The sequence below is a fragment of the Papaver somniferum genome, chromosome 4 (assembly GCF_003573695.1).
Source record: "Papaver somniferum cultivar HN1 chromosome 4, ASM357369v1, whole genome shotgun sequence".
Classification (NCBI taxonomy): Eukaryota; Viridiplantae; Streptophyta; class Magnoliopsida; order Ranunculales; family Papaveraceae; genus Papaver; species Papaver somniferum.
Genome location: NC_039361.1, coordinates 31,629,175 through 31,656,478, shown reverse-complemented (window position 1 = coordinate 31,656,478; position 27,304 = coordinate 31,629,175). Strand labels below are relative to the sequence as shown.

The following is a 27,304-nucleotide window of genomic DNA, read 5'->3' as shown; positions in this document are numbered from 1 at the left end:
CTACTAATCAATTCATTTGGATTTTCTGCCAATATAACCTTTTCCTCCTTGATTGGAACCTTTGGATTTATTTCCGGTTTAAAAGCAAAACCTCTAGGTTGGTTATTTTTGGACTCATGATCAAAAAACTTTAGCTTTCCAACAAGTGAGCTTCCAGAAAGTATCGGAAGATCATTTTCTTCCATGAGTGCGAGTTTCTATTGTATCTAGATGGCAACAATCTAAGAATCTTGTGTATTGTACCTTTTTCAGAAATAGTCTTTTGCAGAGAGAAATATGCATTGACAATCTCAAAGAGTTTTACATGAAACTCCTCAAAAGTATCGTTATCATCCATGCGATCAGAAGTGATAGTTTCAAGTCCAGCTTCATTTTCTAATAAGTTACCTTCGAATATAATCTCAAGATTATCCCAATCCTCCTTGAAAATTTGGCACACTGAGATATGATGTTGAAGGTCTCGGCTTACTGCATGAATTATAGCATTCAAATCATCTGAATTTTGTTTGGCGGTAACGTTTTCTTTACTTGAGTTCAAACCTAAGTGTTTAAATTCAGTTTTCGAATTTTTCACTTTTTGACGTTCAAACCCATCAATGACTCATAACCAAGTATAAAAATCGTGCGACTGAAGAAAACACCTCTGTTAGAGCACTGCTCGGTCGAACTCGCAAGTGTTGTTATCTCAAGCTTGTTTGTCAAGTTTAGTTTCCAAAACTATAAGTCTTGATTTCTAGTCTACTTATAGCTGAGTCTCGGACTAGGATAGTAAGTGTAGTTGAGCTCTAGACTCCACGGCGTTCATCATGCAAAGACGAAAAACCACTCACGGAACTGGTGGATCTTCTTTGACTAAAAGGTATGTGGAGACTTGAACTTATCTATCATTCAAAAGTCTATCTATTTTATCTCCTATCTTGAGATAAAAGTTGTATTGCTATACAGACTTCGATTATACACATTTGCTATTTCGAGCCGAGTTTATTTCGCTTATCTAATTCTCAAAATATGTGTTGGTAAGCTTTCGCTTTGGCAAAGTTCATCTTTACTCGTGACGAAAGTCATGTTGATTGTTTCAATCTCTTGAAAATCGCTTTGATGAAAAATAGTGTGTGAATAACCACTATATGACATCCTCTAAGAATGTTTCAATGATTGAAATGAGAGTTTAGAATATATAACCATGAATGGATATAAACATTGTATGTGACCAAAGTATGCGTACTTTACTAGTTTAGGATGTCTGGAACTAAGTCCGCGTACCCGTACGCGTACTGCAGGAAGTTCACATCCCGTGAATTTCTGTTGGAGTTTGTGAACTAAAAACAAGCTCAATCCGGGTACTTAAGTATGCGTACCGGTATGCATACTTGAGTGGTTTATTTTCTAAAAACGGTTTATTCGTGAACTAAGACATTTATAAATTAAGGAATGTAATCTTTGCAAACCATGGCTATGTGCTCATGAATCGATTCGAGTGAATCAAAAATTTTTTTGCTTTGTTGTGTCATATATACTTCTATGAGATCTAAGCAATTGAACAACTCTCTAACTAGTTATTTTGAGTCATTTGAACTAGTTATGGTGAAGATGAATAAGGTTGATATGAAAGTGCTCATATGGCTAACCATTAGTTAACTATTGTTGAACCAACTAGGTGTACACGTTTAGGTACGGTTACTCAAACCTAAATGAAGTTACATTTCATTTGTGTATAACAAGCTAAGTTCGATCTAACGGTTGAAAGATATTAGCTTGAAACTAATCAGGTTTTCATCTGACGGTGAATATTGAATTTTTTGTTACCAAGATAACTTAGATTGCAAACCCTGAGTTGGAGACTATATACAGGAGAACTCTATCAACTGGTAAACCTATTCCCCACACCTCATGTGTGATACTAGTTGTATAATCTAGAGTCGATTCTCCTTTAACCTTAGGTTTCTATCGAGACCATGTAGGTTTACGACTTGAAGACTTCATTATGATTGTGAAGCCAGACCCAACTATTTTCTCTGTAGTTGCGTGATCTGATCTTGTTGTTTCTATCGTATTTGAGTACAATCGTAAGATTGTCTTGAGATTAAATTCTCTGATAGGCAAGATAGAAAAGTAGTCACAAACACCTTCGTCTCATCGTTTGTGATTCCACAATATCTTGTTTCTCTAGTTGATTAAGATTATTGTGAGGTGATTGATATTTCTAGGCTGTTCTTCGGGATATAAGTCAGGTATATCAATTGGTTCCTTTTCACCTTGATTTATCAAAAGACGGAACAAAACTCGTTGGTATTTCTGTGGGAGACAGATTTATCTATTCCTGTAGACTTTTCTGTGTGATACATATTTTTTTATTAAAGTCTTCGGCTTTGGGTCGTAGCAACTCTTAGTTGTGGGTGAGATCAGCTAAGGGAATCAAGTGCGTAGTATCCTGCTGGGATCAGAGACGTAAGGAGCGCAACTGTACCTTGTATCAGTGTGAGATTGATTGGGGTTCAACTACAGTCCAGATCGAAGTTAGTTTGTAGTAGGCTAGTGTCTGTAGCGGCTTAATACATTGTGTGTTCAATCTGTACTAGGTCCTGGGGTTTTTCTGCATTTGCGGTTTCCTCGTTAACAAAACTTCTGGTGTCTGTGTTATTTCTTTTCCGCATTATATTTTGTTATATAACTGAAATATCACATGTTGTGCATTGTATCGATCGATTGGTAAATCCAACCTTTGGTTGTTGATTGAAATTGATTGATCCTTGAACATTGGTCTTTGGTACCGTTCAAGTTATTTCTCTTGTATTCAATCAGACTCGCAGATTTCTATTTGTTTGAGTTGGGATTGAATCGAGAAATTGAGATATAACTATTTGATATACTTTTTATTAAGATTGAGTCTGACTGTCCAGTTGATTCTCTTAAAAGTATATTAGAGTCAGTCCATACAGACTGCTAAGTGAAATATTGGGTGAGGTTTTTAGACCCCCGCTTTTTCAATTGGTATCAGAGCAGGCAAACACGTTTAAGGACCTTATAAGTCTGTGTTTGTAGCGATCTGACTCAATGGAAAGAAATTCTATCTCCATAAACGTACCACCAGTCTGCGATTGTTCAAACTACTTGTGGTGGAAAATTTTATGCGTGCTTTTCTTCAAGCTCGTGATTTTCAAACATGGGTAGGTGTTGTTAATGGCTATACTCCCCCGGTTCATACAGAATGCGATGTGTCTATACCCAAGGATATTGGTAGATATAGTCCTGAAGAAATCCTTGATGCAAAGCAAAATTCTGACGGCTTAAATGTTATCATACATGCCATTACCCCAGATCTTCAGCATCATGTGACTATGTGCACAAAGTCTAAAGAAGCCTGGGATATCTTAGAAACCGTATTTGAAGGGAATACCTGTGGAAACGAAGTTAAGCTTCAAAACCTAAATTCTGATTGGGAAAACCTTCATATAGAAGATGAAGAATCATTTGATGAGTTTAATCACAAAGTGTCTGAAATTGTTAATGCATCATTTCCATTGGGCAAGACTATTCCTGAAAAGGACATTGTGATAAAGATTCTTTGATCTCTGCCATCCAGATATAATTCTAAGAAGCATTCCATCGTTGAAGGAAATAATCTCACAACACTTTCCAGAAATACTCTGGTTGGGAAGTTAAAGATCTTTGATCATGAGCATACATTCAAATCTGGGAAGAATGTTGCTTTCAAAGCACAAAAGAACACTAAATTACTTGATAAAAGTAAAAGTGTTTGCATCTCTGAAGATGATCTTTCTGAGGCTGATTCATCAGATGAAGATCTTAACAAGTCAGTCTCGTTGATCACAAGACAGTTTAAGGATCTTCTTTTGAAGAGAAGTAAACGGTTCTCCAGAGATAAATCCAGGTCATCAGATAAACCCCATAATCGTGTTCCTCCTAAAAACAGGGATAATGATGAAACCGGTGACGAGGATATGCCTCATTGCTTTAAGTGTAAAGGTTTTGGTCATTTTTCAAATGAGTGTCTAAATCGAAAGAAATACACTGGGAACAAAGGTCTTGCTGCAACTCTTGATGATATGTCTGACAACTATGATTCTAATGAAGACGAAAAGTCAAGTGTTGCACTTCTTTGTGAAAATATTGATTTTGATAATTGTAGCAATACATACATCAATCTCGATAGTCTTTCAGGAGAAATCTCAACCAATCTGGAAGAAAAAATTGGCATTTCTGTTGGAAACTCTCTGTCAAATTTTTCAGGTTCTACTATGTGTCTAGCAGCTTGCACATCTCAGATGCCTGAATCATATTCCAGGTTGACATGCTCTTATTGTTCGCTCAAAATCCATGAACTGTCGAAGTGTTTCAAGTATAAACACAAATTGAGGCATGTCAAAAAACTTCAACGAAGAGCGAATCGATTAGCAAACAAGATCAAACTTGTTCAAAAGAACGCTGAGGTATGTAAGATTTTATCTTCGTCAAAGAAGTTAGTTTCCAAGGATAAGACAAGACCAGTAGAAAGAAATTTATTATCTAAACACTATGAGAAACAGGGTTCTATGAATTCCGATCGAAAAGGATATGGTGGACAGATTATTGTTCACTCCAGCGCAACTTAAATTGTGTTGGTTAGTGCACACTATACCATTTTTAGGAATTCGAAACAAAGATTCGCAACGGCAATAGGTCGGTTGCGAAATTTCAGTTGCGAATCTTAGTTGCTAATATTTCGCAACGGGTTGGTGTCGTTTTGAATTTTGCAACCTCACACGGAAGGTTGCGAATTGCAACCGCGCTCAGTTCAAGCGTGTGAACCACTTGCTTGGTCGGAACACTAGAGCTGATAAACACGCCCCAGTCAAACTTCGGTCAAGACTACGTTTTTTTTCCACCCTTAATCCAAGTCTAGGGTATATCCCACCCTTAGTCGAATTTTATCCTCATTTTTTCTCCGCCAAAACCATATAGACTCAGCTCTCCTTCCCTCCTCTCTTCCATCTCCATCTCGATAAACCATAGAGACTCAGCTCTCATCTCCATCTCCATCTCTATCATCGTGTAGATTTGTATACAGGTACAATTTTTGACATAGTTTTTAGGGTTTATAGATTTCGATTTCTAGGGTTTCAGTGATTTCTAGGGTTTCAGAGATTTGATTTCTAGGATTTTGAGATTTTGATTTAAGTTTATCGAATCCTAGGGTTCCATTTAAGTTTTTCGTTTTTAGGGTTTAATGCTTGATTTCAGTTTTTCGATTTCACTTGTGAATCTGATTCTTTCAGTTTCAGTTTTTTTATTTCTTTTTTTCTTTCCATTTTATGGTTGGTTGTGTATCTGATCTAATACCCCCTTTGTTTTTTCCATGTTAGGGTTTGTCAAGATTGAAGAACTGGTCAGAGTTGGTTCAGGAAGAACTAAGAAGGTATATCCAACTATGAAATTGTTGTGGTTATTTTGTATTTTATTTCCATTTTATGGTTTGTTGTTTATCTGAATATAATGCTTTATCTTTTTTTTCCATGTCTAGGTTTGTCAAGATTGAAGAACTGAAGTTCAGTTCATTAGAGTTTGAAGAAGAATTGGTTTAGGAAAACTAAGAAGGTATATCCAACTGTTTTGATTATTTTGGTTCCTTTTATATTGTTTAGCTGAAGTTTGATAGAATCTCATTGAGCATGATAAAAATGTTCCTAGTGGTGAATCGCAAAAGCTACTTGTAGCTCATTCTCTCTTTGTTGAGAGGATGTTTCTGTCGTTAACCTAAGGGCTTCGGCAACCCTACCACTAGGATTCAGTTGAAGCTACATGTTAGAATTGAATTGGTGTACTCAAAGAAATTTTGTATAATATCTTAACTTAGAAGTTTTTATAAGTTGTATGGTCTGAACTTATGAATTTTATAAGATTTTGATTTTGATAGAATCTCATTGAGCTTGATAAAAATGGTCCTAGTGGTGAATCGCAAAAGCTACTTGTAGCTCATTCTCTCTTTGTTGAGAGGATGTTTCTGTCGTTAACCTAAGGGCTTCGGCAACCCTACCACTAGGATTCAGTTGAAGCTACATGTTAGAATTGAATTGGTGTACTTACAGAAATTTTGTATAGTCTCTTAACTTAGAAGTTTTTATAAGTTGTATGCTCTGAACTTAGAAATTTTGTATAATTTCTGAACTTAAAGATTTTTATAAGTTTTTATGGACTGAACCGGCAGTATTAATATATATAATCAGTTTTTCTTTATGGATGTTTGTGGTTTGGGTTCTGTTCTATTTTGTTGTGCAGCTGATTGCAGGGAAGGTCAAATTGAAGCGGTAGTAGCCACCTGGGGGAATATAAAACCCTGGTAAGTATACTTGTTTTGCTTATGCTTATCATATTGAGTACAAACTTATGGATATTAATCTTTTTTATATAATCACTTTTGAGGTACTAGCTATGTTGTTCATTATGTTGCTACGGACTCCGCTGTTGGTGACCTTACTCCGGTAAGTCTTTGTTGTGATATTCGGTACAATATCATTTGAATCTTATTCATTAAGCCATTGGGTATGGTGGGTTGTCTTAACTTGTATGTATTTTTTGCTCCATTTGTGCAGTTTACACTTTTGTCAGACCTGGAAACATCTCTCGAAGCTCTTAAAGATAAGCTCTTGTGAATGTGCATTGATTGTTAATTGGTAAAGATAGTTCCATGGATTTAATGAATATTTCTTATGTTTTCATCTGCAGCTAAGTGTTACTATTAGCATCCCCAGGGAAAGATGAATTTGTTTTCCAACCACACGCTTATCTGGGAAGGTATATTGCTGCTAGTTTTGCAGTCTTATTTGATAAAGAATAAAGTTTGCTATTTCGTACTTGCATAAAGAATGAAGTTAGTTTTGGAGTTTTATTTGAATTTGATTTCACTTCTTGGCATGCAGATTAAGCCTGAAATGTGCAGATATGAAGTCATGTCAACTAAAATTGAAATGCGCCTTGCTAAAGCTGAAGCAATCAACTGACATCTCTTGAATATACCAAGGAAAATTCAGTTCAACAGAAATTGAACTCGCCACCAGGTAGGAAATTAAGTTTGTTATATGTCTTGCATCCTAGGTTGTTAGAAGAATTGTGATTTGTTGCATTAACTCTTACGAAACTGAATAATTTAATCTGTGATTAGTTCTACCGTAGAAAAACAACTAATTCTAGGGATTAATACCTTAGTTGTTATCGAATTATCTATCCTCAGATTTTCTTGGATATGCGGCAGACTTGTTTTTCACCGCTGTCTGTTATAAAGGAAAAGAATAATATTGAAACCGAAGTCATATAGTATAGATTAAGTGGTGGATTTGATTACCCTAACACCCTAGTTATCTGCCTAACTAGAGTACTCTTTGCTTCTGCATTTGTTTATGTTTTAAAAACCTGTTAATCTTCTAGCCGTATCGGAAAACAAAACCCGCTTGTGGTTACTCTTTGTTATAAGTCAGCTGTAGTAAGATAGCTTCAACTCTACACCCACCAAGTCCCTGTGGATACACATGTGCTTGCCCTGTATTGCATATCAACACTGTGCACTTGCAGTTTAATACAATTGTAGGCATCACTAGCGGTGTAATTGTTTCTTTGGTCACATCTTACTGATTTCAGCTCAAGTATTGTATATATGCGTTTAGTCTTCTATTTTCTTGTTGTTGTTATAACTTAGTTGTTTATCTCCATCTCATGCTTTAGCTTAGTAGAATATTCAGTTTGTACTTCACTTGCATCTGTAACTTTGTTGTTGTATTGTAGTTAATCCATTTGTTTATATATCTTGCATCCTTGTATTAGCTTCTGATTAGAAGAATTTGTGATGCTTTGTTCGTAGGTTAATTGAATGATGCTCATGAGATCAGAAAGGTTGGAGAACAAAACAGCATCCATTAGGTCCCTTAGCAGCTGCAAGATTTGTAAGTTTATGTAGCTTATAGTGATTTAAGTTAGAAGAACTTAGAAATTTCGTAACGTTACATGAACTGAACTTAGGAACCAAGTATGTTTCTAATGTGTACACTAGATTGTTGTGATACTTAGAACACATTTGTATCGAATACTCATTCTTTTTGTTAAAATCAATTGAAGAATCCATTTTCCTAATTTGAATCAGTTTTGTATGTTGAAATGAATGAATGAACGAATGTATGTTGAATGAGTGAATGTATGAATGTGAAAATGATGAATGTGGGGAACTGGGTAACTGCATGGGGGAAATGTGGGGGGAATTGGATTTTGACCAGGTCAATGAAGACTTGACCTTTTTTTTAAGTTGCAAAATATTAGCAACGTCTTTAATCTGTTGCTAAGTTAGAACCAGAACCGGTAAATTAGAACCAGAACCAATAATATTTTAGTTCCGGGTAGGGGTATTCCTGTAATTAGAAACAGCTTCGCAACAGCACGATTTGGTTGCGAATAAACAGGGTCGCAACGGCAAAGTACGTTGCGAATCCCCGTAGCTGACCAAGAGTCGCAACGGAGCCTATGCCGTTGCGAAAATGCAACACCGTGTTTTGAAACGTCACTTTGCCGTTGCGAGCCCGGTCAGGAACGTCTAGGCACCGTTGCGAATTCCTAAAAATGGTGTAGTGGCATCTTGTCTCATGTGCCTGATCAAAAGAGACAAGATTTTGCACACCTCAAGCTTTAAGAAAAGAAAAGTCTTTAATTGTTTTGATTTTCTTTTTTTGTTTTTTCTTTGAGAGCATTGTAAAGTCTGGAATTCATGCCGCTTTTCATATCTAATTGATATTAGAAAGGACTTCCCTGTTTAATCAATAAAAGAGGGTTAAAATTGACAATTCTGCCTTTTATAGGGTATGAATTGTGCATACGTGAATCCTTTAAGTGTATCAAGGTTCTGTAACCCTACATTCTTTTTTCCTTCCCTGAAACTCTTTTTAACTTAAGACTGCTTGTTGAGTTTAAGTTGTGATTTCCTCTCACAAACCCGTACGCATATGGATACTCCGAGCATCGTTCTTCTGATGGAAAAGATGTTAATATGATTGTTAAGCCATCAATCATGAAGGAAAAAGAAAGATCTCCGTTACCTCCAACTTTGAAAAGAAAAAGAAATAATGTGAGGAAGCCAAGAGTTGTTCCTTCAAATTCTAAGAAGTTTTCTGATGTTCTTGAAGAGCTGAAGGAGACAAGAAAGGAGATTCAACAAATAAAGGCTTTTGTTATGAGAACTCTTGAAATTCAGAAGGCCCTTGTTCGACATCATCATCCCAGAAGGTTTGTTGGAATTGACTCATTTCTTCATGAACCATATGTTCCCATGGCTGTTGATGACAAGGAGTTCGGGGACGATAAAGAATTTTTCAGAGGTCTCAATATCTAGGAAACTTCTTATGAGAATTTATTCTTGTGTTTTAAGAAGTATAACTAGGGTTTGGAATAGCCATTATTGTGATTACACATAGCTATGTCCAACGATTTTCATCTTGCAATGTTTTTAGATTTATTTATTTAAATCCTAAAGTTTGTTTGGAAGATGATTTTGCAGTATTAATATTTATGGTTTGATATATTGCAACTTGTTATGGGATATGTGTGTTTGCGTCCGTGAACTATGATTGTCCCATACATGGTCAAAAGTTAAGTCCTTCATATGTCGATATGCAAGTATTGATAAAAGATTGAATGAACTTTTGACAAACAAAAAATAAGCCTATTATGTCATTATGCAAATATTGATGGAAGATAGGATGAGCTTTTGTTTACAAAGATTAAGTCTATTATGTGTCATTCTGAAAATAGTGATGAAGAATAAAATGAATCTTTGTTTATTCCGCAGTATTGATCTTCATCCATATTTTTATGTATATATTGTGCGGCTCCGTAAGATTTCTTATGTGAGCATTTTAGATTAAATTAATCATGGGTTCTCTTATGGTTAATTTAATTGAGATTTTTGGATACAAATTCATGTTTCATGTGATTTGTTAATGTCCAAAGAAATCCTTCCTTTCTTGTGAAAGTAAGGTCGCTCTTGTTGTTCTTTCGGGAATGACATTTTATGGGGGAGAGTTCTTAATTGAACTTGTGCTTAATTGCCAAATCTTTGTGGGGAGTGTGGTTGTGGAATATTATAGGGGTTATCTTGTATCTTTATAAACTCTTTGATGAATGCATTTAGTTTCGACTATATGATTGCATCTAATAAAGTTGATATGTACTTTATTTTGGTCATGAAGTGTCTCTATGGAAATTTTATTAGGATCCCACTAGTTTTCATACCTTTGCCAATTTTATTGACAAAAAGGGGGAGAATTAATGTGTAGTTCACACTACAAATACATATATTTTTCGGATCATTATGTAACGGGGAGTGGTTTTCATGTGAGATGAAGTACTGACTAAGGGGGAGTGATACATATCACCATAGTATTTTTGTCGAAGTTGTGATACAATTGAACTTTGATGTTGTGTAATAATACTATTACAACATTTCTCATTGTTATGGCTACGGATCTTCAACAACGATGATGTTGATTTGAATATCTTTGGAATCATTGGAGTACTTGGAAGTGACGAAGATTTCGAGTAATGTTGAAGAACCAAGGAGATCATGCGTGTGGATGAGAAGCTATAAAGTTTGTTTATTTTGTGTTCCATATGTATTGATAGTTTTGTCACTAAAATTGACAAAGGGGGAGATTGTTAGAGCACTGCTCGGTCGAGCTTGCAAGCGTTGCTATCTCAAGCTTGTTGATAGACGCATTTATGTGTCTATTTTGTTCACGATTTTCTATATTTGTAGTACCCATTTTTTACTTATTTGATTATTTTATGTTTTTGTAGGTATTTTTGGGTGATAAACGTTTTTGGAGAAATCGGCTCGAAAAGTTGCACCCGGAGGTCACCTACTATTCGAACTCTCATTTTGGATAAGGGGCACCTCAACTACTAAGGGGCATCTCATTTCAGGGCAATACTATTGGCACCCCATCAGTGGATAAGGGAGGTCATTTTCAAGAATTCAAGTTCAAGTTCTGGAGGGAATTATTTTTACAGCAGAACATACTTTAGGGTTTGATTTTGGAATGATTATGGAGAGATTCAATCGCTGAATTCTCTTGGACAGGCTTGAATGGACTAAACAGGGCGTGTATGGGTGTTTTATTCGATCAACTTAGGCTGAATTTTTAGTATGAAGCAAAACAGGGATAGATGTTTCTAGGGTTTATATTTTGGAGGACCTGGAGAAGTTTTAGCCAGATTTAATCTCGGGATGGGATTGGTAGTGACCTGTTACGGTTAAACAGGGGAGTTAGCAGCATTGGAATTGAAATAAAAGGAAGTTTTCTCCACTTTCTCGATGAAACAGGGTGTGTGAAATTCTCGGAAATTTATGAATATATAAGGCAGTTACGTGCGAATTTGGAAGTTGTATATTCTCTGATATATTCTGCTCTATATCAGTAAATATTTATTAACAAGATAGAGGCCGCGTAGAGAGCAAGAACGAAAGTTGCAGAAACGAGTTCCATCACCAGCAGAGAAGAAGAAGACCAGAAACCGTCACCTTTGCTTTCATATTCCAACAGTTCTGCAACAATTATTTTTGTGAGGTTTCTATGAAACATCAGCTTCTGTAACAGTGAGTTTTGTAACAATTATAACTGTTACAAACTCGCTGCTTTATACGTTTTCTCTCTTTTAATCAACTTTTGAGCTATGAACCAATACTTTGATCAAGAGATTAATATGAGGAGCTAAACCCCCTAGCTGAGGCGATGGAGGAAGCCGTTTTTCCAATTATTATGTGGTAATTTCCATTTTTAATTATTTTTGCAATTTCTTATATGATTTTGTGCCTTGAATAAAAATGGTTTTAAGGATTATAATTGAATAGTTGTGATGTCTTTTGATAGAGCATGTTTAACCTAGAGTTTTTGATGTTCTATGTTTCGTATTTATAATCGTTGAAAATCTACTTTTGCAATATTAGAATCACTTCAAACGGAAAAGAATTGCATGATATTAATTAGATTGAATCACTGATAATTGGTTAATGGTGGAATCCTGAGTCTCAGTGCTTTTTATAATCTTTATAACAATGGTGCGCGTCGTTTACACAACAAATTAATAACTTCTTTCCACACAATTAACTGGTAATATAATGGTAAGGAGTTCGTTCCCACGAAGAGCAGGGAGTTTCTAGTTGTTTAAAAGTAACCGAAAAGGGGCTTTTTAGATTTTAAAGTAAAGTAACCAATAAAAAAAATAGTAATACTTTGTTGTAAATGATAATAAAGAAGATGATTAGGGAATCCTTCGCCGTCTCTGGATTAATTAAATACAAATTCATTTCATGTTTAACTTATATTGTTACCAATCGTACAATAGCAATATGCTCTGTTATCCCCCGGATTCCTACTGTCACTGGATACAGAAGCGCTCGACTACCAGATTCTATCCAACCAACCCACCAAGAATAAGATCTCAAGGTGTAAATTAGTTGAATGCTTTACACTTTGTGAATCAGGTTGATCCTACCATCATACGCATAGGCTCGGCCTGCTTACTAGTGTTATCTTTACACACAATTGCTTAACAAAATCCCTCTGTCAGCTCTTGCGATTTACTACTGTATAAAGAGTTGATGTGACAATTACACATTTCACACAACCCTAAACTAGTAGAAGAAATATTGATTGGTTAATTTAATTGATCATTTTAAATAACCCCTCAATATTCTTAGACAATGAAAATAATAAAGAAAATCAACAATTAAAATTAAACTTGAAATAAACGTGGTTAAAGAAATTAATGCTTCATTGTTCAGGACTTTGAAATCATCCCTAATCAATTAAAAGTTTAGCTACTCATAATTAAAAAGCACTGGAAAATAAATATACTAAAGAAGAAGGAAATAAAAAAACTAAAGCTTTCTGTGTTTCTATCTTTCTCACCGGAGAAGAATGTAAAGGAAGAAGTGAATCTTTCTCCAGTGTTCGACCTCTATTTATACAAGAGAATCACCGCACAATTCCCGCCAAATCCGGACATGATAAAGGTGTAGTGGCAGTGAGAAGAACTTCCGTTTATCTGAATTTAAATAGTGCTGATTTGGTGTAACGGAGCGCGCCCAACAACTGTATACACGACTTCTAAACCATCTGATCTTCTGTCAACCCATGTGAAGCTTACATGTCTACGATTGCACCATCAGTTCATCCATTTCTGATGTACCATGTCGCACCAAATTCCCACTTTCCTAAATAATTAAACATAAATCAGAAAACTTCTCTCATTGAGGCCTTACGAGAGGTATACCCACAAAACCCATGTGAGGGCTTACGAGAGGTATACCCACAAAACCAACTCCAACTCCAAAGCATTCCAGTGTCCCAAGCATCCAAAGATCTATGAGGACATAGAATTTCTGCATGTTAGTAATAAGAAGTTAGAAATACCAAAGAACATATTCTCAATCTCAAATGTTGAGTGAGAAATAATCACACCATAATGAGCGAATGCGTGTTTGAGAGCGATCAATAAGCATTTTGCCTCGACTTCTATCTCACTTAAAAGGATTTTATGATAATTGCACTCAATAAGACGGATTTTTGATGGGTCTCACATGTGTGCAGGTAGGAATGAAGAGAGAAATCCTGCACACGTTGAATGGTGGGAAGGAAACCTTCCGAATTATTTCTGGAGACCCCACAAAAACTTGGGAAATAAAAGACTTTTTCTAATGATTTCTAAGAAAGGAAATCAACCACTATAGCAAGGATGGGAGTACTTACCATCTTCACATCCGATCGGCAGTGAAGAAAGTACCACTCTCACAGCATCCAACAGAAACGTCTTCGGCTCGTCTTCTTCATCTTCTTGGTCTTCGTCTTCGGCTTCAACTGTTGATGATAACCCTTGAACTTCATAAAAGTTTGACAATTTGTAACGCTTTTCCTCTATTTCCTTGTTGCTTGAAACTTCTTTATAGATTTTTCTTCCTCATGGCTTTATTGATAAAATAAATCCTAAATGCATATTAATCACCTGACCTGAAGCCTGACCAAAGATGTGCAGCAGATCTTTCAAGAGATTCATTTGAGTGGCATTTGCTTGAAAGAATAGTAAGCAATTATCTGCAAAAAATAGGTGGTTAATTGCAGGACAATGCTTACCAATTTTCAAACCTTGAAGCAGCCCCATATCAACATGATGTTGTAACCGCTGTTTTTTAACCGTTTATATTTTTCCGTATTAATCGTGTTTATCTTCTCGAGGAAAAATTCCCTATATATATGTTCTTTCTCATTCTCTTTTTCTTTCTTTTTATTTTGTCTGCAACTTCATCGTTCTTCTGCAAATCCGTTATTGCAATTTTTCTTCTTTCTTCTTCAATCTTTTTAAGTTCTTCTTCATCTTCATACTATTTCTTCTACAGATCTTCATCGTTCTTAATTTTCTTCGAAATAATCTTCCTGCTACTGTTTTCCATGGATTCATCAAGGTTAGTTTTTTTTTTCTTCTTTATGGGTTTTGCTGAAATTGATCTTGTTTATTGCCTTATTTGATGTTGTTTATGTGATTCCCATACTCTCTTTAATTCAGCAAAAGCGCCTCCAACACTAAATTTACAGTTCAGAACCTGATAGACACATTTTTGTGTCTAATTTGATCTCAATACTATATATTGTTGGCACTCGATTTTGTACTAATTTTGGTGTTTTGTGTGTTTTTTAGGTATTTTTTGGAAATAAACATTTTTGGAAAAATCAGCTCGAAAAGTTGTCAGGGGCACCCTTGAAGGTCATTTGTTATTCGGACTCTCATCATTGGATAAGGGGCACCTCATTTACTAAGGGGCACCTTCTTTACTATTTACACCCCAGGATAACAACTGCTATTCGCACCCCCAGTTTGGTTAGGGGGCAGTCATCTTCTTCATTTGAATTTAGATTTTTGGCGGGAAAATATCTTTTCTCTTTGGCAGATTTACCAATTGATTTTTGGGCGTTCTGGAGATCGATTCAATGGCTAGAATCTTTTGGAAAGATTTGATTGATATTAACAGAGTTAACATGCATGTTGGAATCAATCAAAATGGGATGTACACGCTGTTTGATTCAAAACAGGAAATAATATTTTCATAAAACAGAGGAAGAGATACAGGGATTTTTTGGTTGTATTCCGGGAAATATATATGCAGTAAAGGCAAGATATTGATTGTGGATTATACGGGGAGATATTTTGAAGCACTTTCCAGCGTAAAAATGATTCTCGTGAACTGGCAGGAGAAGAAAATGATTCTATAGTAAAGAGGATGATTCTCGAGTTATTGTGAATGATTTCTTCCTCCTGTTGTGTATAAATAACATCTTGGGTTGGTAGAGAAGGGTTGTCGAGAGTTTGGGGAAGCTTTGGAGGCTACAGAGTGAAGAAAAATCGAGTTGCAGAGCCACCATTTCTTCCTCATTTTGGCGCCGCCGACGCGGATTTGTGCTTAGGTAGAATTTTTAGGTTTTTTTTTTTTTACTATTATTTGTTCCTTTTTACGTTTCTTTTTGTGTCTTTGATTTACAGGTTCGAAGTGGAATACTAAGGACTTGAGAACAAAAAGCTAAAAGCTAAAGGAGAAGAAAAAAAAAGACATAATTTTTTTTTTTAGGATTTAATTTTTATTATTATTATTTTTTTGTATATAGCTTTTATTTATTTATTTTTAGAATTTGTAAATAGGCTTTATTTTTCATAATTTTTGTAATTTTTGGACTTTTTATTTGGACTTTATTCTGGACAATTGGACTTTATTCATTTTTTTAACCCTACAGAAGGGTATTATTATTAAAAAAAAAAATTATATAAACTGTGTGCAGGGAAGGGCGACGATTACTATATCGTCTCGGCCCCTCGGGTTCGTACACGACATAGGAGTCGTGGCCCGAGTCGACGACAACGGTTCATCCCCCGTCTGGTACGGGAGGTAAGTCCAATCGAAACACTCGCGAATCCCCTGCAAGCGAGTTACTGTATACCTTAAGGTGATAATTGTTTGAGGACGAACCAGACTGTCTTTATTTTTCTAGTAAAGGGCAAGGTCTGGCCTAAACAAGATAAGGGTTCGGATTTCATCACCGTTCCCTTCTTGCCCGTTTTAGGAAAAAAAAAACCTAACGCGAACCCAAGCTTTAAAATCTGATTAGAAAGAGACCTATAGGGTATCGAGCTTGTTAGGAAAAAATTTCAAAGGATATTGGTTACCTTTTAAGCAACTTCAAAGTTCATGGTGACTTCTGGAAGTTGAAACAAGCCGCCTTGTAACGCCGGTGAGGCCTTGGGTATCAAATCTCCATTGTGCTTCCCTCGCCTTAGTTTCATCTCACATTAGCTCGGATTGATCCAGAGGGGTTGCTCAAACTGTAACGAATTCCCCTTCGAGAAATAGAAGCTGGTCTAGAAACAATCTAAGTGGAGCCATCATTCTTTTTATTTGCTAGAAATCTTTAGGTTTGCTTGGTGTAGTCGAGTCGGCCTTGTTTGTGATTGTATAGAATCCCTCTATAGTTTATATTTCTTCGGTGATGAATCCTTTTGAGGAGACGCCACCTGCGATGACGTTGCGAGAATATATGTCTAGAAATTCTCGTTATCAAGAGACGTCTTCGGAAATGACTCTTGGTGAATATATACGTGGGCAGCGATATATGGATACTCCAACTTTTATTGAGGAATCACCTCTAACGATCTATGAGAAATACTATAAACATAGACCATGTAGTTGGGAACAAAGCTTGAGAATTCGTGAATATCAAAAATTATATTGTGATGATGATGAGGAGGAGGATGGTGTTGATGATTATAATGATATTTCTAGTTCAAATCCAAATAATTTTAATAATTATTTACCTATTCAAAAGGACGAGGATTTGACTAGAAATACCCCCGTTTTAGACGATGATTACGAAACCGATGATGGTTTAGAGGAACCAGTTTATCTTGAGAGTACTGTTTTCGAGTCAAACGATTTAGAAACAATAGTCTTAGATGAACTCGTAGAGATTAGCGGGGATGAACCTGACTTAGAAAAATCAATCGCCCACTTTCAGGAATCTGATGACCTAGAAATTAGGGAGATTATGACCAGTCTACCTAGAGACGCCGAAAACTCTAAGTTTGGGGGTGATTATCATTCTCCATGTTCTTTAACTCTTACAAAAATCCCTCACGTGGGACTTGACATCAATGCCTCAACCATCTTACAAGACTATCTTCGTACTCGTTTTCCCGAACTTAATAATATTCAACACGAGTCTCAACTGTTAGAAACCCATCCTCTGGTTGATGAGGTTAGCCCAGGAAATAATACCAAGATTGACTTTGTTTTCCCACCAAAAACTTTTCTACCAATTGTGGGAACATATAAATTTCAGATGTGTTAATTATTAAGTTTTGAGACTAAACCTAATTACTTTAGGAGATTAGGGTCGACACATCTGTTTAAGGAAGACCACTACTCTCATTGTGGTCAATTATGTAAGTCAAATCTTATTGACTTAGAGGATCCTCAGTTATTTAGGTTATTATTGTGCGCTTCTAAGATCATATTTGAGTTTTTCCAGACTCTAGGACCTAATGATTCGGATCCCACCTATGAAGAAACGCAGCCAATGAAAATTTTCTATTTAGACCCTTTCATAGAACCTGAACCACAATTAGATATAAATTTCTTAATCAGGAAACTAGGTAAGGGGTTGCTAGCCTTGTTCATTTTCTTGGTTTATTGCAGTTTCCTTTGGTCATCTCTATTTGGTTTTGAAGACCCACGGTTATTTCGACTGTTACTATATGATTCGAGGTGACTAATCTTTCCTAAGTCTGGTTGAAGACATTAAACTTAGCACTTCTTGGGAGGTAACCCAATCTCATGCAACACGGTAATATATTTCCTTATCTCTTTTGCTTCAAATGGTAACAGTTTCTCCTTGTTCATGCTTTTAATTTCATCTTTAGAACATTGAGGACAATGTTAGATTTAAGTTTGGGGGTATGGGAGAAACTTTTTAGTTGCAGTATGAATAAATAAACTCCAGAGCCTAGAAATTTACGCCTATTAAGGATAGCACTAACCAATCTAAGTGGATGGAAACATTTTTGTTTTAGGAGTTGAGGAACCAATCTGACTAGATGGAAACATCTATAGAGTCTATTCATAAAAGCACAGAGCTCAGGTGTTAGAAATAACATGATAGTTTCGCCATATCTCGTCGAGTCCTTTTCACTTTCTATTTTCAGTTTTCTTTTATTTCAAGTGATTTGGTGGGCACACGATTCAAGTTGTTACCTTTGCTAGGGTGAAATAGAGTGACTGAGTTACCTTTTCAAAAAAAAAAAATTAGCCCAGACCAGTAGACCAATCGGAATAAATACTAACACTTGGATAGCAATATGTGTGTGTTCTCCCTGTCTCCGTCGCCTAAACAAGCGTGGAATGCAGGATCCACGGGAATTACCATGTAATCTGCTGACAAGAAACATGCGCTTGGGTCCACAAGGTCCAATCATGTTGTTAGTTCTTAAATAAATGTGTGTTTAATAAAGTCGACCACTGGTACCCTTGTATATGCCAGTTGTGTTGACCTAGAGTTAGGATTATTAACCACCGGTTCCCTTGTATATGCCAGTGTGTTAATATTAGTCAGACCGGTATCTCAGTCATTTAGGTTAGGTTCATCTTGGCAGAGGCCTTCAGACAGATATGAGAAACACCGTTCTCTTTTCAACCATCTACATTTTTCTTTTTCCATCTTCTTAATCTTTTTATGTGATTAGTCTGACTCCGAGTATGATGTCCATCGTGAAACTATATTAGTAGAGCTCTGTCACTTATATGAATTTTAGTATGCTTGAGTGCAAACTCGTGTACAGCAATTGGAATTTCGCATCAGGGTTCTTCCTCTTAGAGTCAATAATTGTATGCCAACCAAGGAGGTTCTTTAGTGCTTTCCAAGATTCTGTGTAGCTAGCTAGGGTCTGGAGTAAAGGTTTTGTGGGTACACCTCTGGTAAATCCTCTGGAGACAACACTCCGCCACTAGGGCTACCTAGGGGTTCAAATGATTTTCCTTTCAAGAATAAATTTTCTCGAGGACTAGCAAATAATAAGTTTGGGGGTATTTGATAGACACATTTTTGTGTCTAATTTGATCTCAATACTGTATATTGTTGGCACTCGATTTTGTACTAATTTTGGTGTTTTGTGTGTTTTTTAGGTATTTTTTGGAAATAAACATTTTTGGAAAAATCAGCTCGAAAAGTTGCCAGGGGCACCCTTGAAGGTCATTTGTTATTCGGACTCTCATCATTGGTTAAGGGGCACCTCATTTACTAAGGGGCACCTTCTTTACTATTTACACCCCAGGACAGCAACTGCTATTCGCACCCCCAGTTTGGTTCAGTCATCTTCTTCATTTGAATTTAGATTTTTGGCGGGAAAATATCTTTTCTCTTTGGCAGATTTACCAATTGATTTTTGGGCGTGCTGGAGATCGATTCAATGGCTGGAATCTTTTGGAAAGATTTGATTGATATTAACAGAGTTAACATGCATGTTGGAATCAATCAAAATGGGTTGTACACGCTGTTTGATTCAAAACAGGAAATAATATTTTCATAAAACAGAGGAAGAGATACGGGGATTTTTTGGGTTGTATTCCGGGAAATATATATGCAGTAAAGGCAAGATATTGATTGTGGATTATACATTATTGATGGGGAGATATTTTGAAGCACTTTCCAGCGTAAAAATGATTCTCGTGAACTGGCAGGAGTAAAGAGGATGATTCTCGAGTTATTGTGAATGATTTCTTCCTCCTGTTTGTATAAATAGCATCTTGGGTTGGTAGAGAAGGGTTGTCGAGAGTTTAGGGAAGGCTAGGAAGCAAAGAGAAGCAAAAGAAAATCACACAGTGCAAGTTTCTGCTGCTGCTGGTGAGAGGAAGAAGATGAAGAACTGACGCTACAGAAGCGTCGTTCTTCAACAGTTCCCGCAGCAGTTCTATTGTGTCGCTGTTTACAGCGCTCTGTATGTATCGTTCTTTCCTACACTTAAGTTTATGCATCGCAACAGTTAACAACGCAATTGTAACGCTTATAACTGTTGCAAAATCTCTGTTTAGCATTTTCTCATCATTTTATCAACTTGTTGGGTATAAAATTGTATATTGAAAACATGATTAATATGAGAGGCTAAACCCCAACACTGGGATGATGGAGGAAGACGTACTTTATGCATATAAAAATTATATTTAATTCTTTTATGACTTCTTGCACTTTTATTAAATGTTTTATGATTTTTCTTAATTGATTGTCATTTCTTTTGATGGTTTATGCTTGGTCTTAGTACTTTTGATATGCCATGCTTTCGATTTACAGTTAATCTTCTAAAAATATACCTTGGCAAGAATGAGAGTCCTTTTATTTGAACTATAACTGTTTGGAAAAAAATATAATAATTATATGAATAATTATGGTGGAATCCTGAATCCTAGTAACTCTTGATCCTGTGACAATTTTGTATATATTTATGTTTTAAAAATCTATTCAAGTCCGAGAAACGAATCCCTTATTTATCCCTTAAAAAATACTACAACAGAACCCTAATATTCCCAAACCGCAGCATAAGGTTGTTGCGCATAAAAGAAAGTCTGCGAATGAGAAGGTAGTAAGAAACACTATCCTTTTCTAATAACAATATTGTTGCCTCTGTTTCTTATCTGGATTGTAATTCGCAAGGTGATAAGGATGTCAATAAACCTTTCAAGAAATCTCGCCACCTTAAAATTGTTCAAACTTTCGTTCCATTCCACTTACTCATCTCTTCTAAATCTCCTGCGACATCTTCGCAAGATAAACCTTTATCTCCAATTCGCGAAAAAGTTGCCTCATACTTCATTTCTTCAGCTGACCTTTCAATGATTGAAACCCCCCTTGTTGATCCTTCTATGAATGAAACTTCTTCTCTTCCTATTGCGAATGTTTCTCAACCTTCCATCACTGCCAGTTCTCTACCTGAGTCTCTTCCTCTTTCGAAAGAAACCGTGGAAGGAATAGATATTGTTTTCAAAGTTTTATTTGAAGTCCTGGATGATGGCAAGAAGTCTTCTATTGATCTTATCAAGTCTAATATTTGCGAAATTCTGAGTAACCATTTAGGTTCTGACAGAGCTGCTTCGCAAACGGCTTTGGATAAAGAGTGTAATGCTCTTCGTCTCGAAAATCAAAAGCTTCAGAATGTTTTGTTGGATTGTGACAATCTTCGCAAGAAGAATGATGAATTGAGAGGTATGATTTTCTTATCCATGTCTTCAATTTTACTTTTTAATGGTTTTATCCTTCCCATATTTAATTATCCTTGAAATCCCTCTTTCGCATGTTAAGCCTTAAACCAGAAACGAATAATGGAGAGATATCAATTTGAATCTTCTGTTGAAGAAGCCCGTGTTGATAAAGAAATTTTGATGGATCAATATAACCAATTAGATAACCTCTATTCATATTCTCTTGATCATATAAATAATCTTACCAATGAAAATACCCAATTAGTTCAGAGACAAGATTTATTAAGTAATGAAGTATCTCGCCTTTCTTATTCTTTAACTAAAGCTAATTTAGGGATGGAAACTTTATCAGATGAGAATAAAACCTTATCTCAAGTGAAGTGAACTTGTTTAAACAAGATGGCGATATCTTCGCAACAACTTATCATTCTTCAGAAAATATGTGATGACCAAGAGCAATCTCTTCGCTCTTTGAGAAATGCACTTAAAGAAGTAACATAGTCATATATCGCTGAAAGAGATACACTCATTCAAGGTAGAATAGATTTAAGTGTAAAGGCGAATCAACTTAAAGAACAATATTCCAAATTAGAAGAATCTTATTCTTCTCTTGCGAAGAAAAATGCCTTTCTTATTTCTAAAGAGAAAAATCTTCAGTCTCGACTTAAAGGTTTAGTTGGAGATAAATTTGATGACGCAATGGACCGTTGGGAGAATAGTTGTCTGTCCTTGATTCAACACCTTATTTCGCAAAAGGAAGGTAGTCATAATAGTTTGACTGCCTTAACTATCTTTTCTTTGTCATATTTCTCTGAGTTCTTCATCTTATTGAAATTTTGTATTCTACCTTTCGCAGAGTCTGAGAAGAATCTTCATTCCTCCATTTCTGTTTTGGAGGCTAAATATGCCAAAATTCGCAAAGAAAATGCATTGCTCGTCTCTGCCCTTACTGGTTCTCGCGACCGAGCAGAAAGAAGACTTGATTATCTTGCTTATTTTAAGGATATTCAAGATAGGAATCATCAGAGAGCACTTCGTCAAGTTCATCTCCGGGCTGAAGTCCTTGTAAATGATATTTTTTTGTCCAAATCTCTTCCTCCTACATTAATTGAACCTTTGGAAGTAGATGATGATGAAGTTCCTCGTCCTGCTGATAGTGATTATGATTATGAAAGTGGTGCAGAGGATGATCTCTTGGAAAGTGAAGAAGAAATTCCTTCTAAGGAAGCATCTGCTGGTGTTAATAAAAATGAGAAAGAAATCTCTCCTGAAGAAGTAATTGATGGCGATAATCAAGGTGCTAGTCAAGGCGAAGATCAGAACCGAAATGAAGGAGAGGCTTGCGATATTGAGAACATTGGTGAATTTTCTTCTTGAATTGTCTTACTTTCATCACTTTTGCGAATAATATTCTTCAACCAACTTTGGAATCAATTTTTCCTTTTAGTATTTTGCTGATGAGAAAGATAATGCTTCTTGTTTATTGATTCCCATACTTGCCTCTCATTATCTTTCTTGCAAAAAATAATCTGTTACGAATACTTATAAATATTTTGTTTTATCATGTGGTCTTATTTTGCATTCCTAATTAAAGGTCTTATTATGCCACCTCTTGTCATTGCGACAAAATCGCAGAACGTCCTTGCACTTTCATGCAAAAACCCATTGATCTTGCCTTAACTTTTTCTTTTGTATTATTGCCTCTTCAGGAATGTTGCGACAATATGACAGGCCTAAATATTCTTGCGAAAATAAATCCCCATGACATTGCTGTCTTGCGACGAAATCGCATGACGTCTTCGCACTTTCATGCGAAAATCCATTGATCTCGTCTTATCTTTTTCTTTTGTATTATTGCCTCTTCAGGATTGTTGCACAAATATGACAAGCCTTAATACTCTTGCGAATATAAAGCCTTATGACATTTGCGTCTTAAGACACTTATCAGCTCCCTAATGGAGGGTGCCGCCCTTATCTTCCCCCTGGTTTCCCCTTCAAGGAGGCGTACTTCTACCATACAAGGTTAGCTCCTCCCTAATGTTATACTGCCGCATTTGTTCAAAAATATCCCTCGGGTCTTGTACATGGTCTTTAGCTTCTTTACTCTTTACTAACATGTCATCCACGTATACTTCTAATGTTTTGTGTATCCATTTTGCGAACACCTTCTCTACCATTCTTTGGTATGTCGCTCCCGCATTTCGCAAACCAAATGGCATTTTTGTGTAACAATATAAACCTCTAGGGGCGAAGAAAGCAGTATGTTCTTGATCTTCTTCAGCGAGAGGCATTTGGTTATACCCTTTGTACCCATTTAAAGACGATACTCTATCGTTTCCCGCTGCGGATTCCACCATTTGAGGAATATCTAGTAACGGAAAACTATCTTTGGGGAAAGCTTTGTTTAAATCAGTGAAATCTATGCAAATCTTGATTCCTTTGTTTTTCTTTGGGACAATGACCATATTCTCTATCCATTCTGGGTATTTAGCTTCTCTTATGATTCCCGCATCAAGCATTTTCTGTAATTCTTCTTCTATTTGGGAATGGTAAGTTGTTGCAATTTTTCTTATTCTCTGTTTAAATGGTGTCACATTTTTGTTAATATCCAACTTGTGGCATGCAATTGATGGATCTATTCCCGGTATCTCATCCATGCTTCCTGCGAAAACATCTTTATATTCTCGCAAAAGGTTAACAGTTCTTTCTTCTTCTTCCACATCCATTTTGGTTCCAATTCTCAATATTAGAGGTCCTTCTATAGTCCCAACGTTTATTTCTTTTGTTGGTTCTGCGGCAGTGTAACTGGGTTTAGGTTCTCCCATCGGTGTTGGTTCTTTTATTGTTTTCACAGGTCCTTCTCCTTCCTCCGAAATTTCGCTGGGTATTCCTTTGCCTTCTTTTTCCCTTATCATAAATACTCTAAATTCTTCTTCTTTCTTTGCTTCCTTTGCCAACTTTCTACGAAATTGTTTCTTTATTGCTTGTCCTTCATAATGCTTTACTTCAATTTGATGACATAATTTCGCATTGTCAACATCTCCTCTGATTTCACCTATTCCATTTGGTGTGGGGAATTTAATACATTGATGCAACGTTGATACTACATCTTTTACCGCATGTATCCATGGTATTCCTAATAACATATTATATGGCGATTCCATATCCACCACGCACAGTGTTACGTGTGTTTTAATCTCTCCGAGTGGAATTTGTACCACTATTTCTCCTTTAGGTTTTGTTGTGGATTTTCCAAAGCCGTGAACAAAATATGTTGAACTGGACATTTCTTCATCTTTAAATCCCATTCCTCGGAATGCATGATAAAATATTATATCCACTGAACTTCCTGTATCGATTAAAGTTCTGTTCAATATTCATTCTCCCGTGGATTTTGTTGTTGTCTCCTTCTCTTTTCGCGTAATAGGCTCTGTAATAACCAACGGAGATGTTTGGTTCAAATTTTCTTTTGGTATTTCTGCCGCCATGAATGTAATTTTTTTATTTTCCCAATCTTTCAAGGGTGATGTCTTTTCTACCGCCATAACCTTCCTTCCTTCAAAATTTCGTTTATGTATTCTTCCTTTGATGTTTTCATGGAATTCATTAACCATCGTTTTTGTTATCATATTACACTCTAATCTTTTGTCATCTTCATTAATTCTAATCATCTTTCTTTTAACTGGTTCACTGATTTATTTAATCACTTTCTTGATTTGAACATTCTCAACAACAATCTTCAACTTTCGATCTTGAAGTCCCTGTTTCTAGCGCCATTATGTAGTTGCAGGAAATCCTACACTACACCCCTCATATGATTTCATTATTACTCAACTCATTTTTAGATTTACACTCTTAATTTTATTGATCAATTTTTGAATATTCTTACAAGAAAAGATAAAGGAATCAAGAATGACCTCTGCTCTAGACTTTCTCTCTCCTATTTACTTGTTTCTTACTCACAAAAGATCCTCCTCTTTCTTTACAACTGAACGACTATTTATAGGAAAATACATAGTGGATGACAGCTAATCTGTCCTTTATTTTCGGAAATGACTTGTGATATTCTCGCAACCTTACAAATCTTAATCTCGTAAACTCTCTAATTTTCGCAGGACCATCACATCTTTCTCATGATTTTAGCTGACGTCGTTTATTATATCATTTCTGAAATTGTTCTGCGACGCTGTTGTGTTGTTGATAATTTCGCTAAGATATTATTGTTGCGAGATTCTGATCCTACAAAAGAAATATCAGTTTTAGAGATACACTGTTCGATTAATGCAATCCAATCTGAATGAAAGCCAAGATGACGAAGAATATCCAACAAAAAAGGCCATTCTACCATGTCGAAAGCTTTCGACATATCTAACTTCATACCAACTAGAGCATGTTTAATATTTTTATTCTTCAAAGTGTGCAGTAATTCATGCGCAATAATGATATTATCTTGAATATGTCTTCCTGCAACATAGGCTGTTTGAGTTGGTGAAATAATCTTTGATAGAAAAGGTTTTAATCTGTTAGCTATTATCTTAGAAATGATTTTATAGCTAACGTTACAAAGACTAATAGGTCTATAATCAGAAGATGTTTGAGGATGATGGATTTTAGGAATCAGGACTTGATAAGTATGATTCATGGCTCTAAGCATATGTTTATTGGTAAAAAAATACTGAACCATTGAAATTACCTCTGAACCAACTGTATCCCAGCACTTTTGATAAAAAGCCGCTTGAAAACCATCGTTTCCTGGAGAAGCCCATGGCCTGATGTTGAATACCACTTCCTTAATTTCATCAGCATCTGGAAGACGAATTAAATCTTGATTTTCTGAATCTGAAATGCAAGGTGTAAACAACTGCAAAATATCTGGTTGATGTTGAGGCACAAAAGTGTTAGTTATTGAAGAATAGTGAGCCAAAAAAATATCTTCAATATCTTTTTTAGAATTATACCGTAAACCCAAAGGCCCTTGAATAGCATGAATATGAGATCTTCGCTTATTAAAATTTGCCATAGAATGAAAATAAGAAGTGTTCATGTCTGCTTCAAGGAATTTATCACTAGATTGCTGCATAAAATATTCCTTCTGAATGGACAACCAAGTCTGCAAACTATTAGTGAGATACCGAGTACGAGGATGAGTAGCAGGCAGATTGTTATCATAACACAGTTGAAGTTGAGTCTGAATTTGATGCAGATTTGCTTCAATATTACCAAAATGTAGTTTTTTCCATTGTTGAAGTTCAGTTTTGATATACTTGAGCTTACTTGAAAATTGATACAAAGGCGAACCCAAAAAATTGTGATTCCAAATCTGATTTATAGTTGTGTTGCAAGAAGGAATTTGGAACCACCATTTGTATAATTTAAAAGGAGACTGCCGATTGAAGGTTGAAACGGTATTTAAGATGATTGGACTATGATCAGATGCAATAGGTACTAAATGCTGAAGATAAGATGCAGTATAATTATTAATCCACAGATTGTTTACTAAAGCCCTATCAAGTCGAACAGAGACATGTTCATTTCCTTGTATATGATTAGACCAAGTAGTATCAGAACCAGAGTAACCCAAATCAACAAGCCCAAGTTGTTGAACAAAATTCCTAACATGTCTAGCATGATGAGGCCGATTAACAGAACTATGAGTTTCAGAATCATGCATAGTAAAATTCAAATCACCGATCAGCACCCAAGGAATATTAACATAGCAGCTCATCTCTAAAAGATAATTTCATTGACTAGTATTATCTAGGGTATTATGAGCACCATACATAAAAGTGATTAAAAAGTCAGGATGATTATCATGAGTATGAATTATGGCTTGAATAGTGTAAGCAGAAGTGTGCATAATTTCTAAGTCAACACCATCTTTCCAAGCAATAGCAATTCCACCAGAAAGGCCAATAGAAGAATGAAACAAGAAATGAGGATATCTTGTGTGAGTAAGATATAATCTCATATTATCAGATTTAGCTC

The 27,304-nt window shown here is 35.8% G+C and overlaps 1 protein-coding gene across 1 annotated transcript; it reads right to left on the bottom strand.

The window, feature by feature from the left end:
- Positions 1–13,186: 13,186 nt before the first annotated feature.
- LOC113272285 lies at positions 13,187–27,044 on the bottom strand. Its single transcript, XM_026522143.1, has 3 exons — positions 26,013–27,044; positions 13,349–13,417; positions 13,187–13,249 (listed from the first exon to the last, which is right to left on the bottom strand). Exons 1-3 carry the CDS (start codon positions 27,042–27,044, stop codon positions 13,187–13,189), a joined length of 1,164 nt encoding a protein of 387 aa, XP_026377928.1.
- Between the last annotated feature and the right edge of the window lie 260 nt (positions 27,045–27,304).

Excerpts from the sequence above, each read along its gene's own strand:
- LOC113272285 (XM_026522143.1), bottom strand. The coding sequence starts at position 27,044 with ATGAGCTGCTATGTTAATATTCCTTGGGTGCTGATCGGTGATTTGAAT. Across the intron at positions 13,418-26,012 it reads GGGATACAGTTGGTTCAGAG|AAATTCTATGTCCTCATAGA; the intron begins GTAATTTCAATG and ends ACTAACATGCAG. Across the intron at positions 13,250-13,348 it reads TTGGAGTTGGAGTTGGTTTT|GAAAGTGGGAATTTGGTGCG; the intron begins GTGGGTATACCT and ends TTAATTATTTAG.